Raw genomic sequence first — 15,765 nt, forward strand, 5'->3', positions numbered from 1 at the left:
CACAGGAAAGGGGACTGATAGCTGCTGAACAATCAGAGCCTCTATTTCAGCCTGCGGGGCCAGCTAATCCAAAGAACTCAGGGCTAGATTTTCAAGGGCTCAGCCCCCAGTGAACTATTCTCTTCTTCAAATCTGACCTCAATTAGAGGAGCTGCGCCCCTCCAAAAATTCTAGCCCTAGCAGTTATGCCGTGTGGTGCAGTCCAGCAAAGAGGTGACTGGGAGTCAGGAGACCTCCGTTCTGTTCCTATCACTGCCACAGTCATTTAACCAACCCCCCCGTGCCTCAGTTTCCCCACTTGCAAAAGATGGATGATGTTACTTCCACATCTTTATGAAGTGTCTTGCGAGCTATGAATTCATAGCACTGGATAGGTGCTCTGTATTGTTTTTATCGTGGGAAGTGACAGAGCAAGCTTCCCTGCAGCCTGACAGCCAGTGTGCCCCAACCCTGGGATAATTCTATACTCATTGGCCAAACAGTGCTGCTGCAATTAGAACTTAGCGTCAGATACAAATGAGGATATTTTTGTGATGTGGACACCTGTCCTCCGGGAAGCAGCCTGGTGCTGTAGATACCTGGTACTGAACAACTGTCACAGGATTTAAGCTGTCAACGGGAAGGTGTAAGACTCAGCAGCACATTCTCAATCCCCAGAGCTGGCCAGTCCCTTTCGTGTGCTTTTATGGCCAGTAGTTCTTACTTTCAAACCTAAACTCCAGGTGCACAGCTGGGCAAACTTTTTCAGACAAATGGTTTATTCGCCACAAAATGCAGTTTTGGGTTGTGAATTTGGGTCAAATTCAGCAAATACTTCTGGCCAAAAAACCAAAGATTTTTTCCTACCCAAAAGTCAAAATGTTTTGTTTCTACTTTTCATTTAGAAAATTAGTTAGTCATTTAAACGAGCAAGCAAGCAAACAAATGGGTTAAAAAAACCCCACCCACAAATGAAACAAAATGAAAACACAAAAACAAAAAACAAAAATATTCTTTTTCAGGTTGCATGAAGTGTTTTGTTTGCTCCAAAATCAAATGAAATAAATGGAAAAAGCTGTTATTCACTCAGCTCTCTCTAAGTGTAAGCCCAGGGTTAGTAGAAGTCAAGTAGCAGACCCTGGGTTTGTTATCCTGGGGCTTGAGCATCTGCACTTATTTGTAACCCCAGGTTAGGAACTGTTGAACCCTGGGTCTACATTGCATCATGTGGGTCTGAGTCCAACCACCAGGGCCGGCTCCAGGGGTTTTGCTGCCCCAAGCAGCTAAAAAAAAGCCGCGATCGCGATCTGTGGCAATTCAGCGGGAGGTCCTTCACTCCAAGCGGGAGTGAGGGACCCTCCGCCGAATTGACGCCGAATACCTGAACGTGCCGCCCCACTCCGGAGTGACCTCCCCAAGCACCTGCTTGCTAAGCTGGTGCCTGGAGCTGGCCCTGCCAACCACCCATATCCCAGACTTCCTAGCGCCCTCCCAACATATGGCTGCTCTAGCCCTTTCTTCATGGTGCAGTGTGGGAAAACTGGACTGTCCAGAGAGGAAAGGAAGTCAGCCCATGGGGTTGTGAGATACTTTTGGCAGGCTCTCAGAATACAAGTCCAGTGGGGCTGCATCTACCCTGGAAAGCAGTAGGGCTTGCACCAGAGTTCCTGGCTTGACTTAGGCTTGGACCCTTCACCCCTGTAGGGTGCTAGGTCAGAGTCCCGGGTTAGTGCGATTTGGGTGTAGACAACAGGGGGTGAGGCTTGAGCCTGAGTTCATACCCCGGGCTTACATTGCAGTGTGGACATACCCTAGGTGTCCATGGGTGATCATTGTCCCACACTATTGCATCTTTACCTCTTGAGGAATCCAGTTGCGGGGGGTTTCCCATGTAATGCACCGAGTTCTCCTTCCTGCCACATGTAACAGTGCCACTGAGTATCTGTGCTAGGTAGGATAAAAGTCTCTGTACGTTCAGATATGGGCAGAGAGGATGAAATAAGCAGTCTGGCCAGTGTGAGCCCAACCCAGAGGGGATACCTTGAATCAGGACCCTGTGCACGATGTTACCCCAGGGGTGGGCAGCCCTTTGGCGGGGATCTAGAGACCCCTGCCACAACTACATGCTTCACCCCCAAATTAAAGGAGCAGGCAGAGCAGGGTCTTGAATGTATCTGGGTGACCTCTTGGTGGGCTCTGACATGCTGGCAGTGGGGAATCCCTCAGAGAAGGGGAGCTCACCCAGAGGCACATTCTCTGAGGTGGCATCATGGGTGGGCATCTCAGATACCACACAACCTAACCAGCCCTTCAGGAGAAGCAGAAGCTCCTTAACTGCTACCGACATGGATCTTCCCTAAAGATGGGCCCAGCAGAGCCCCCTGGATTCACACAGCTCAGCACTTTGGGTACGTTCAGGTCCTGATCTGGCTTGGGATGGGCTCCAACCTGCAGCATCCCAAAAGGGAATCCGTGACTCAGCCCACTGCACATTTATTGCCTCCAGTGCCTAAGGGCCCTCTTTGTCGCAGAGGTCAATGCTCCACCATACTAAACTAAACAGGTCCTCAGCTGGTGTCATATGGGCGTAGCTGCGTTGCCTTCAGTGGCGGGAGCAGTGCCCATTCACACTGCTGGAGTTCTGCCCTAGGAAATCATGACACGTAAGACGCCTCTTCCCCTTTGCTGGGTGGATGGTCTGGGGAGTGCGGAGTTAGCTGAACACAAAGGATCCAGCTGGTGCCAGGGGACTCGTCGTTGCAGCTCATGCTGGGCAGAGAGATGGCATGAATCAGTTTGAGCTCTACCAACTGGTCACATCCAGGCTCAGCCCCATTTGGATTGAGCCCCAGGCGTTAAGTGTGACAGAGTCACACATCACAAGCCGTAGCTGTGAAAAATCCAGCGAATATGGGCTAGGAAGCTGGTGGACATCACTCTCCTCCCACCCCCCAGCAGCCATCCACTCCCACCCCACAAGCTCCATGCTTAGAGCTGTTCGGGAGTGGGACAGGGCTCGCTGGAGAGCCCCAAGTCTCTTTGGGAGATGGGAGAGACACTCTTCTGGAGACATAGCTGGCTGGGGGAGGGAGAGATGGGACAGTTGATTAGGTGGGGCTTCCTCCTTAGAGATGTGAGTACATGGAATTAAAACCTCCAAATAACCCTGCAACCTTCCAACCTCCAACTGCAGAGCTCAGTGAGCGAATCTGACACTGGAGATGCCTGGGCCATAAAGCAGAGCACTTCTGCCAGGATCCACATTGTCAGCCTCAGAGTACAGGAAGATCCACAAACTAATACACTAATGCAAGGAATTTCACTCTCAGCCTTTGCACTCAGATACTATGGTGATGTGCACATTAGACAGCACAGCAGGACACACTAGCAGTGCCAGGGTTCATGTCCCCAGCCTCATAAACCAGAAGGATCCATGTAATAGTGCAATAGCACCAGCATTCATGCCCCCAGCCACAGAGTTCACTAGGACCTGCACATTAGTGCAATTGCACTGGGGTTCATGAAGATCCACACACTAGTGCAAATGCACTGGGGTTCATGTTCCCGGCCTTGGCATTCTGGAGGATTGGCACACCAGCATAGTGGTATCAGGATTCATGCTCCCCGCCCCAGACTGCATTTGTAATGGGATTTGATCAGCTTTACGTCGGCTTATTCTGCCAATTAGCTTCAGCCAGTAAAATCCCTCTTCCCCCGAGCCCGGGGGGTAATGATCTGCTGACAACATGTTCTTTTCCTGATCTAGCCGTTAAGCTCACCAGCAGGGTTAGGAATAGTAAAAATGTGAACACCCTTGCTTGGGGCTTTCAGCGCTGTTTACAGAAAAGCTTTACAAGCTGGTGGCTTTGGGACAGAGTCCTAATCGCCCCACACAATGCCACTGGAGCGTCCCATTGAAATGGGCATCAAGGGCCCGGGAAACAACAGGGACCTGCCAACCTGTAGAGTTTGTCAGAGATGAATGCTCCCTCCCTCCTTCCTGGCTCTGTTCTGCAACCATGGGGTGCCCATCCTGTGATACCCTGGGTGCTTTCTGATCATGGTTGGCCACCTTGCATGCCGGATACATATGCTCCCTCCTGCCACACTGGCAAACTGTGCCCTCCTGGAAGTGGACCCTGATCCACTGAAAAGGGGCAGGCCGAAATGCACAGCCTCCTTGGCCCATGTGCATTAGTGGCTGGGTCCTATGAGGGAGTGAGCATTCCCCCCCTTCCCATTGCAGTCAGTGGGAACGGCTGGCACTCACAGCCAGAAATGAGACACATCTGCAGGAGATTTGAGTTACAAGGGTACAAAAAGAATCTAAGGCAAACGTTTTCCTCTCTCTGCATGGAAAGAGTCCTTTGAAGTCAAAGGGATTTACACCAGCTGAGGAGCCTAGCCAGTAGCTAGAAGCATCAATTGGATTCCAAAACAAACCAGAAGAGAGAGAAAGAGGAAATTAAGACAAAAAGGAAAATGTAACAATACTGACTGCGCTGGGAAATCTGTGTCTGTGCTGTGCTTGTGCACTGCAGTGTCGTTTGTCTAAGGCTCTCAAGGTGCTGTGCCATGGGATGAAAGTATCATTATTATCCCCATTTCACAGGTGTGGAAACTGATGCACAAAGAGAAGTGACTTGTCCAAGGTCACATAGTGAGTCAGTTGAGCTGGGAACGGAACATAAGAATGGTCACGCTGGGTCAGACCCATGGTCTATGTAGCTCAGCACCCTGTCTTCTGACAGAACAGAGGCCAGTGCCAGGTGCTTCAGAGGAAAGGAACAGATCGGGGCAATTTATAGAGTGATCCATCCCCTGTCGCCCAGCTTCTGGTAGTCAAAGATTTAGGGACACCCAGATTATGGGGTTGTGTCCCTGACCATCTTGGCTAATAGCCATTGATAGGCCTATCCTCCATGAATTTATACTTCTGGCTTTCACAGCATCCCCTGGCAACAAGTTCCACAGGTTGACAGTGCGTTGGGTGAAGAAGTTCTTCCCTTTGTGTGTTTTAAACCTGCTGCCCATTAAATTTCATTGGGTGACCCCTGGTTCTTGTATTGTGTGAAGGGATAAATAACACTTCCTTATTCACTTTCTCTGCACCATTCATGGTTTTATAGACCTCTATCAGATCTCCCTCAGTTGTCACTTTTCTAAGCTGAACAGTCCCAATCTTTCAAATCTCTCCTTGTACGGAAGCTGTTCCAGACTCCTAAGAATTTTTGTTGCCCTTTTCTGTAACTTTTCCAATTCTAATATATCTTTCTGGAGATGGGGTGACTAGAACTGCATGCAGTAATCAATGTGTGGGCATTCCATGGATTTATATAAAGGCATTATGATCTTTTCTGTCTTATTTTCTATCCCTTTCCTCATGGTTCCTATTCTGTTAGCTTTTTCAACTGGTGTGGCACTGAGTGGATGTTTTCAGAGAACTATCCACCCTGAATCCAAAATTTCTTTCTTAAGTGGTAACTGCTAATTTAGACCCTATCATTTTGTATGTATAGTTGGGATTATGTTTTCTGATGTGCATTACTTTGCATTCATCAGCACTGAATTTCATCTGCCATTTTGTCAACTTAGCCCAGATCTCCTGACTCCCAGTCCTCTGCACTGAATATGGGACCAAGGCAATGGCCTTTTCTTCAGAAATCATCCCTCTCGGCAGCGTACTAGCTGCAGGGGATTGAGGGAAGGTTGATGGAACCAGGGTGGGAGTTCTCTGCTTGCCGGGGGTTCAGAGCAGTGGCAGGTTCATGGAGGCACACATGGCATGGTGCTGAGGGAATGGTGATGGCAGATGGGCAGAGCGGGCACAGCATGTGGGTTTGGGGATGGATGGGGGAGCCTAAAATGCCACATCTGGCCAGAGAAGCAATTTCCACCCCCGCTGGAAGCCAATGCCAGAAAACAGATGAGAAAGCCCACCATGTGGAGATTAATGCTAACCCTTGTCTGACAGAGCCACCTCTGGGACCACCTCCTCCCTCCCCACTGCACTTCCGGGCCCTCTCATCTGACTCTTGAACTGAGCAAGGGAGACGCGCTATTCCACATGCAAAACAATACTTGGCGCCTTTCACCTGAACCTCCCAAAGTGGAGAACAGCTGTTAACAAAGACAGGCAGCATCTCTGTGAGCTGTCATGCCCCATTCTACAGGGAAGCGCAGTGAGGTGCTGAGAGGAGAAGGGACTTGTCCAAGGTCACTCAGCAGGTGACAGGGCACAAAGAGAACGCAGGGGTCCTGGCTCCCTTGCCAGATGTATAGGGGCAGGGAGCATCCCAGGTTAATTGCTCATCACTCCAAGCACCTATCTGCTTCTTCGTACTATGTTTAGTCCCTTCTCTCCAGGGAGCAGAACTGGGGGCTCAGCCCCAACGGTCCCATAAGGCTTCTTTCCTTTTCACTACTCCAACCCCACCTGGCATGCGAAATGAAGGCAGAAGGGTCCGAGCTTGGACCAGACAAGCAATACAGCCGGGCTCGTTAGGAGCAGGCAGGCGAGTGGATGCCAGGGAGAGGGTGAGGGGGTTGCTGTCAATCCCAGCATCTCTTTGGGGTTGGGGTAGGTATATTAGGAGAAAGCAGGGTTCTCACCTTATCTGTAGGGCGGGATAGATTGTCAGGTACATCAGGAAAACTTTCCCAGACATCTTAAACGCACGAGCCAGGCGATCCCAGGGAAGCGCAGTGTCCACATAAAGAGAGGCAGCTCGGGCTGGCGTGACTGCAGTTTGACAGATTCCTTCCTATCCAGTTTGCAGGGTGGCCCAGGGGCTCCCCTCTCTCCTTCCCCAGTCTGCCCCAAAGGATGGCCAGCTCGGTCCAGGTGTGCTGCAGCTGGAGTCTCTGGGGATCAGCAAAGAAAACACTTGTAGCAACCAAACAAAAAACTAAAGGTGGTGGTGGTGGGGGAAACCCACCCAGGAGAATCCAAGTTCAGAAGGAGGAGGAAAGCCAAGCCTGGTGCCTTTGTGTCTCCTTGCCCTCCAGCAAGTTTAGGAGCTTTTCTTCCATTCCTGCCCGCTTGGGCACTGCCTCTGTGGCTTTATTGTTGAATTCCCAATATCCAGCCTCTTTATGGAAGGGTTTCCCCTCTTCTCCTTTCTCCCAGCTCACCAGCTGTGCCTGTGCCCAGCAGACAGGTGCAGTGAGAGCTGTGTGTGTGCGCACAGCACAAGCCCCACCGGTTGCTATTGCAGCCTAGAATACTGAAATCCTCTTCTCTCTGTCCCCCTCCTTTTCTCTGCCTCTCTCTCTCTATTTCTTCCTTCTGTGCTTCTCTCCCCACCCCTCCCTAACTCGCCCACCCTCCCTCCGGCTTTTAATCCTTCCTTTCTGATCCTTTTGGAAAGAAGGGTCAAAGTTGGGCATTTCTTATCCTACTCCTTGGCAGGAGAGGAGCAGAGCGAGTGAGAGGGAGACTGGTAGGGAAGAGGAAGAGAGATGCTCAGAGGTCTCACGCAGGGTCCTAGCTCCCCCTCTGTTTAGTGCAAGGGGTGGAGGAAGGCCTCCTCCTTCCCAGCAGGGCAAGGGTTAACAGCTTCTTCTTGCTCCCTTCTTAAAGGGAAAAAAAGGCAAAAAAAGTTCAGTTGCTGTGCTGACAAAGGCTGTATCCAGAAATCAAAGGGAAATGCCTATTTGTGTGTCACCGAGTTACTAAACGGAAGCTTTTGGGAAGGCGAAAACCGGAATTCATTAACTTGTGTAAAACTCTCGCTCTCCTCCTTCACCTAACGAGACATGACAAGGTCGTTGCTCGTTAGTCACATTGTAGCGTAAAACCTTGCGCAATGTTTTGTTAAAAGCTGGGGAGCGAGGCTGTTGCTAGTAAAAATGTGCCAGAAGCAAATGCCAGCAATGCTGAGCGAGGCTCAGCTCGTCCAGTAGAAGGCGGCCTCGCACCCAGTGCATTGTGGGTGCTAATGCACTAGAAAGCATAACCACTCACTGCCACCTCCATGGGGTGAACCTCTCTGTGCACAGCCTTGCTCCTGGGTTACGTCCAGGTCTAGTGTCGGCCCATCACAAAATAGCCAGGGCCCCAACTCGCAAGTGCTCATGCATGGGATTCCCACTGAGTGTAGTGAGCGTCTCTTGAAGAGTTGGGATCCTTCACTCGAAAGGACATTCCGAAACCCAGCTTTTGCCCTGTGCCTCCCAGAACAGCCCCGGCAACTGGGTATCTTATCGCATCCCTCCTTAAAATTCTCCTTTGCTAGGATGCCAACAGAAACTTGACCAAGCACAGTGGGGTCCTGTCCAGGGCTGGGGGTCCTAGGCACTAGGATAATAATAATAAATAATAACTGACTTGTGCGCTATTGCCAATGCCGTTCTGTTGGGGGATTTGCTGTACAGGTAGATAGTGCTGCTTCGTGCAGGCATCAGGCGACCTGTGGACTGATCCCAGCTTTGCCACTGATTCATCTGAGACCTTGGGCAAGTCATTTCACCCTGTGCTCAGTGGCCCCATCTCTTAAACGGGGATAATATGTGTTGACCTTTTCAAAGCGCTTTGAGATCTTTGACTGAGAGACACTGAGGATTATTGAAGAACAATAATCACATCCCGCATCTTGTCTCTGGGACCAGTTCGTTCTGCTGAGCCAGAGGTGAAAAGGCCGTAACACAGCTTGTATGGATAAAGGAAAGTTGGTCTTGTGGCTATGACACTGGTGTAGGCCTCAGGAGTTCTGCGTTTAATTCCTGGCTCTGCCACCGATTCACTGGGTGACCCTGACTACATCACTTCATTTCTCAGTGCTTCACTCTCCCCTCTGTTAAGTGCTGGTAATGCTTCCTTTGTTTAGCTTGAAAGGATGAGAGTCTTATATCTCAGTGCAGCCCCTGGCCCAATGGGCCCTAATCTCAGATGGGACTTCGTGATGCTACCATAACACAAACAGTAAATAATAGTAACACACCTGGCCAATTTTGCAAGGCTGGTCAGTAGCAAGGCAGCCATCGCTGACTCTTGCCGCAAATCACCTCAAGCAGTGAAGCGTGAGATTTGACTACCCATCATAAACCACAGGAGCGCAGCTGGTCTCACGGGAGCGCCAAGATGGAATGTCCTTCTATTAAGTGGCTGTGTATTATGGTTGTTATATTCACAGCAGCCTGCAATGAGCTGGTGGGACCTCTAGGAAGGTAATGTCAGAAAGAGTAAATAATGCAGATCAAAACTGCAGGGAGTGTGGGGGGTAAAAAGGGCTCTTCATACTCCAGAGAAGTCTGGGGGCTGAAACATGCTGGGAACATTGGCTCCTTCATTAAATCTGGCCTCCATTTTGATGTGTACTGTGCCTCCTGCTTGACCAAAACAACACTGGAATAATCCCAGCAAGCAGGCGAACAGGAAGGCTTGTTTTTAGTGTGCGTCGGAACCACTGAACCCTGGAGATCCAGCTGACAACAGGAGATCTGGACTTTAATCGCACAGAGCTTGCTCAGATACAGACCCCCATTGCCTGCCAGGGGAACTTTGCTGGAGTAAGAGTGCAGGATCTGGCCCTTGGGTACTATTCCTGGCGAGGCCCCAGGAACCCCTGAGCCTGACTCCCATCCCAGCCCAGGGTCTGCTCCACTTTTCCCCTTCAGTGGCTGTTCACAGACATTCATGAATGTCTGCAAAGTGCTTTGACATCCCTGGCTGGAAGGGACTAGGGAAGGACAAAGCATTATTAGTGTATTGCTCCACCAGGTCTCCTGGGAGAAGTTTCCTAGCCAGCCTCTTGTATCTCGTGTTCTTTACATTAGAACAGAAGGTACCTCTTGCTTCACCTTCCATGCTATTCAGTTCTCATCCAGGTTAATAACAGGCAGTGTCACTAGGCATGGGTCCTAGGGCCTTCCAGACAGAACAAAGTTATCCAGTAATAGGCTTACAGCCTCCCATCCATGTGCACAGCCATTTTAAATGTACCGTGCTGGTTCTTACACTTGGCTGAGGTGATGGTGAATGATGCTCCCTCTTCCACATTTATAATAGCAGGCTAGTGCAGAAGGTGAAGGTTGAGTTTAATACACCTTTGACTCCTATCTGCCTGTCGCTTGCACTAAGAGGTGGTGGAGAGCTGGTGCCCTGGTCACTCGTTCAGTGGCTTCCCTCTCTAGCTCATCAGTAAAACGCAGTTGATTGTTCTCTTGCCTGCAAAGGGTCTGAATGGAGTCTGAGCTTATGCTAACATTAATCAGAAGTAACTCTGCTAATTCAATGGGGGGAAAGCTGGTGTGAGAGAGGGCCCAGGCCTTAGGTGCCTACTCTCCAGGAGAGACCAGGCCCCTGGCACTGGCAGATTTGTGAGGTGTGGAAGCCCACAGGTGGAATACGAGCGGATGTTGCAAGTCAGGGTTGAAGTGCACTGGCAGAGCTGTATGGAGGCTGCCAGGCCCAGAAGAGCAGGGCGGGACGGGGGTGCATCACAGAGTGGAATGGGGACTCTGGGACTAGAATGACTGGGGATGTTTGCAGGTCAGGATGGTGGGGCAGCGGCACAGCGGGGTTGTGTCCCAGAAGTGGAATGGCAGAGAGTGCTGACGCTCTGGATTGAGGTGAATTTGCAGTGCTGCTTGGGGCAAGCTGGCACCGAGCCTGCCCATCCTCTCTCTGGCACTGCTCTGTGTTATCAGTCTGGCAGCACGGCTAAGGGTGCTGTCCTTTCCGTAGGGCCCCTCCTCTCTGGCTTTGGTTGGCAGCCCAGGAAGCTAAGTGTCCTTTGGCACATTTGGCAAAGAACAGGGGATAGTTCTGGCATCCTGGCCAACACTCCCTGTTGGAGCAAACCAGGTCCTAATGGCCTAGGTCCATATGCTGCAAAGCTGCAGTGGTTCCTAGGGGAACCGCTGCACTTTCAGCCCCCGAGCCTCCTCTCACATTAGTGCAAATTGGGGCCAAGCCCATTCAAGTGAGTGCGGTAAAGATGGTATCAGGCTCCCAGGGTCTCCTTGTAAAGCCCTCTGGGAGATACTGAGTAGGGTATCCTCCTCAAGCACCAACCTCTTTTCTACGGTACAAAGTGGCCTGTTCTGTTCACCCCGTCAGGACATTTGTTCACCATCACAAGGCATTTGTACCTCTTATGCTCACTTGAAAGCCCCTGCATGGCGGCAGATGCTGCATCCTAGCTTACGCATCATCAATAACACCTCAAGCTGGGCTCCGACTCCACACTCATTATGGCTGGCGATGATGTATGAAGTAAAGAGGACACAGCTTGATTTTCAGGTGCCAAGTTGAGCCTGCTATGCTGACAGGTAGAAAGATTTTGTTTTGACTTGTAAGCTGAACAAACATGACAGGGGAAAGTCACGGCAGGAGAATGAAGAGGGACAGGACAGCAAGGCACCGTTGTTTGCAGATTTGCTTTTCTGGCTCCTCCCCTGCTCAGATTGTAAAAGGTTAAACCACTGATGGGGTCAGTGTTTTAAAAGAAGGGACCTGTGATGGACACAAAAACATCAGACACAAGACACTTGAAAGAAAAAACATTGTAGGGCTTATATAGGAATGGGTGAAGTCAGGGCAGTTTGAAGGCCTGAGTATCTCCTTGGGATGCTAATTTATTTTGAACCGGGAGTCATATAGATATAGATATATAGATAGGGTTGCCGATATATCTTATCTGGAAAATATTGTAAATATACACACTATAGATAAACACATGCATCCACACCCACACATGCAATGTGTTTTTCCAACTAAAGGGAAACCTGTGCTCTATATTAAGGATAGAAGGACCCACCAAAATCTGGACTGACATAAGCGAGGGCCTGTACATGGCAGGGCATTTACCTCATCATGGGAACACATCTCATTCCTCTTTGCTCCTTTTGTCCCAGCCTTTCTATTTGTTTTCCTCCATCCCCTCTCTACTCACCTTATTCACCCGCCCAGCGCAGCTGAAGGCAGAGTAAGCATCCTCCTCAGGGCCCTGCCAGGGTGTCTCCGCCTTGCTCCAGGGGGACCCTTTCTTAGGCTGAGAAGAAAGTGCAGTTTCCATGGCCCATTCAGTCTGGCTCTTCTGCTGAGGCTGCTAACAAGACTGCTGCCCCTGCGGCCAGTTGTGGTAGTGATTTTATGCTGTGGACATTCGCACACTAGCTGGTCTAAGAATACTAACTCGTTTCTCTGTGTCTCTCTTATTATATCATACAGGCCATTGAACAGCCATTAGATGCTGAAACTATATTAATAATTCTACAGAACATTCATGTGATAGCTTTTGCCCCTGAAGAATTCCAAAGCACTGCTTTGGATATACAAACTGCAGCGAAGAGAGCAAACTCTTCAGCTGTCACTGAAATGCAGCTTTCTCTGGGGTGAAACACTTCCACTTCGTAGCTGCATACAGCCTATGTCAAACTGAACCTTCAGGGGGAATTGAGGTAGATGGAATGTAAGCTTAAAAGCTTGTCTCTCTCACCAACAGAAGTGGGTCCAATAAAAGATATTACCTCACTCACGTTGTCTCAGTTGAAAAACCTGGCATTCGGCTAGGATATGGGGTCATCACGGCACCTCTTATGAGGGTTCTTTAATGACTGTGAAAGTTCAGGATCTAGATCTTTCAGATGAAGGCACCTGCAACCAAGGGCAGGAACAGGGGGCCCCAGGACGCCATAGCCCCATCACTTTTAAAAGCAGGAGGGCTATGGCATGCCACTTTTTACTGGCCGTAAGGGCGAGCAACGGGGGAGTTAAGGGGAGAGAGAGGTGTGAACGGGGGCGGGGTCATGGGGGGGAAGAGGCGGCACGGGGGCTGGGCCACAGTTCTGGGGCTGGTGGCCCCCTGACTTTTAGGGAGCTTCCATTGTCCCTGCCTGCAGCAGAATAAGCTCCCTATCCCCATATTGGTGCAGTAGTTCAGCACTGACTCAGAGAGCACAGTACCACTTACCGACTCACCAACACAACTTCCTTGTGTGTCTCCTATTTAAGTGCTAACAGGCTGTGGGCTCCAGGCACTCTATTGCTACTGACCTGGTCAGGATTCAACACAGCGAGCTAGTGAGGCATTGCTTCTCTCTCATTATTAATCCCGCGAGGCATTTCTGTCCTGAGACATGGGGATTTCAACAACTTCTTTATATACACGCTCTGGAATGTTTATTCAGTAGTAAGCAACTTTACTGCTCATGTGTGTCTGACTTGAGCTTAGGGTGACCAGAAAGCAAGCGGGAAAAATCAGGATGGGGGGATGGGGGGGGGTGTACTAGTTGCCTATATAAGACAAAGCCCCTAATATTAGGATGGCTGGTCACCCTAGGTTAGCGCCTGCCTTTCACAGTGCAATTACCAGCTACCTGCCTGGCATTCATATCTGGGTACTGAGCACTGCCCTCTGTCCTGGACTGGGTCTTTGGTCGTAGCATATTCGCAAGCCTCAAGAGCTATGAGGTTTTAACGTAGCTATCAAAGGTTTAACTCAAGGAGCTCTGTGTAAGGAGAAACAAAAAGATAGGGTAGTTCTACTCACCTTAGTGCAGGCGGGACACACTTCCTGTTCCAGCTGCAGAGGTCTGGAGGAACGTGGGAAATCCAATAGTCCCAAATTCTAATCCTGGCTTTAGCACGGTGAGACCAAGTCACTTTGCCTTTCCAGCACAACTTCCCATCTGTAAAATGGGGATAATATGACTTTCCCACCTGCTTCACAGGGGTGTGGTGTGGGTTAATTAGTCAGCCTTAGACCCTCAGGTGGTGTCAATCAGTGTCATTCCAGCAACTATAGAAACGTACTGCTTTCCTAGCCACCAGAAAGCCTTTAGTTTGGGTTGCCAGTATCCTGCTATGACACAAAAGCAGGGGTTGAAAATACAGCCGTGACTGGGAATCTGGTTTTTCCCAGCTTGAGCTTCTCTCAATAGAGCCTCTCTGCACAGCCCCCCAAAGTGAGCCACCCTGCATCGTGCCACTGTTCAAAACCAAGAGCTGCCCCTCTGCACATGGTGAGGGATTGGCTCTGATTTTCATTTAACCTTTTGGGCCAAATTCTTCCCAATATTCCATGAAGCCTTTCCCCCCAGGGTATTATTTCTTTGGATATTTGCTATGTCTTTTCAGCACCTCTTCATTTTAGTTTGCTCCCTCCAGAGAGCCCCTGGCTTGCTTTGGTTCATGGAAGGGGATTTTTCTTCTCTTAGAAGTAGTGACAGGAGCTCAAGAAATGTGGGTGCCTTAATTCTTCAACATGATTGGTAGGACTTTGTGGTGGCCCCTAGAGCAGTCACGGAGCAGAACCCATTATGCTAGGTGCTGGACAAACACAGAACAAAAAGACAGTCCCTGCCCCCCAGAGCTTACGTTGGGAGCAGACCCTCATTGCCTGGGACATCTCTCAGGGTATGTCAGAGCTGTGCCATGAATCTGAACTCCTCCTGCCAAAGTGGGGGCCTGTGAGAACTGGCTCTGAAAGGGGGCAGTAGGGGGGCTTGTAGGGGTTTTTTGCAAAAGCAAGTGACCCAGCTTTGCCCAGCCTTAGGTGGAGAGATGCATTCTATCCCCACCCGCTGCAACCCAGACCTTAGGGTGCTCAGCACAATGCTTTTGGGCAGGGAGTACAGAGCATCCCACTCAGCTGAGCCTGCAGGGGGAGTGAATGAAAGGAGCCACACTCAGGCTTTAAATAAGGAGGAGAGAATCACAGCTCCCTTCTCCATTCACAGACCTGGCGGAGCAGGGCTCCCACACAGCCCTCCTTGGCCGGTGTGATGAGAGCTCTGTTTTACCCATAGCCCAGGCTGGGATTTGGCAGGATGCTTTAAAGATCCCAGGTAGTTTCCCAATACCATACCACACCATAGATTTAGGAGAGGAAACACCCACTCTGTTTCCTGCCACAGCTCCCATGAAATACTGACCTAGATCGACCCTGCTTAGAGCATGAACTCCCAGGCCAAGCTAGTCTAGGTGCATGTCCCTGTCTTTGTCCCCAGGTGGGTCTCCGGAGCTCGACAGGTTGAGATCATTGCTCCAAACAAGCCCATTTCATGGGTGGCAGGAGTGTACACATCTGTACACAGCAGCCTCCTTCCTACACAGCTGGCCCCGTGGCCCTTCACTCTCACTTTTCTTCCTCCTCCCGCCCCACCTTCACCAGCAGTTGCTCAAAGCTGCCAGCCTGCATTTGAAGTGCAAAGGAGCTGATGTTGTGAGCTGTGTTTCTTCCACACTCAGTGCCCTCTAGCTTTTACACTCAGAAAATAAGAGGCGCCCAAGTGCCCCTCCCTCCGTCACCCTCCCCTAATGAAACAGAGACGGCGTTGCTGGGATCTGGTAATTGCCATCGCCAGGAAGGAGAGATCTTCCCCTAATACTCACTAAGCTCCAATCTTAATCTTGTTCGTCGCTATTAAGTCTGGGGGAAATCAGGCTGATACGTTTAAAGGAGGCGAAATGAAAAAGATTCAAGAGGAGGCTGAAGTCTCTTCAGGAAACTGAAGGGGAATAATCTTCAAAGGCTTCACAAACCAGCCTGCCTGAGCCCAGCAGAACTGAATGAGTAACAAGGAGCTTGGTGGTTAGATCCTCACGTTATTTGCCTCTTTCAACCACTGGCAGGGAGCGGGAAGAAGATGGAAAGATTTTCAAAGGCACCTCAGGGAATTAGGTGCCTAGGGCACCTAACTCTGTTAGGCTCTTCTGAAAATCCCAGAGATTGGCAGGTTGTTCTAAGGAAAGCCCAGTGCAGATCCCAAGAGTGGTCCCTTGCCCCTGGACCAGCAGAGGCTGGGAGAGCTGTGGACAGGGTTCTCGGTCCCTGGAAA

General features: G+C 50.3%; 1 protein-coding gene across 2 annotated transcripts in view; it reads right to left on the reverse strand.

The window, feature by feature from the left end:
• GABRE (gamma-aminobutyric acid type A receptor subunit epsilon) overlaps positions 1-15,765 on the reverse strand; it is a 111,894-nt gene that overhangs the window by 74,119 nt on the left and 22,010 nt on the right. For both annotated transcript variants that reach the window (XM_045029185.1, XM_045029183.1), the window contains exons 2-3: positions 13,476-13,614; positions 6,592-6,843 (exon numbers count right to left, since the gene is read on the reverse strand). In XM_045029185.1, the coding sequence (XP_044885120.1) occupies positions 6,592-6,647 (56 nt within the window). In that variant the 5' untranslated portion in view covers positions 6,648-6,843; positions 13,476-13,614. The remainder of the gene's footprint in view (positions 1-6,591; positions 6,844-13,475; positions 13,615-15,765) is intronic.

The sequence above is a fragment of the Mauremys mutica genome, chromosome 9 (genome assembly GCF_020497125.1).
Source record: "Mauremys mutica isolate MM-2020 ecotype Southern chromosome 9, ASM2049712v1, whole genome shotgun sequence".
In the NCBI taxonomy this organism is placed as follows: domain Eukaryota; kingdom Metazoa; phylum Chordata; order Testudines; family Geoemydidae; genus Mauremys; species Mauremys mutica.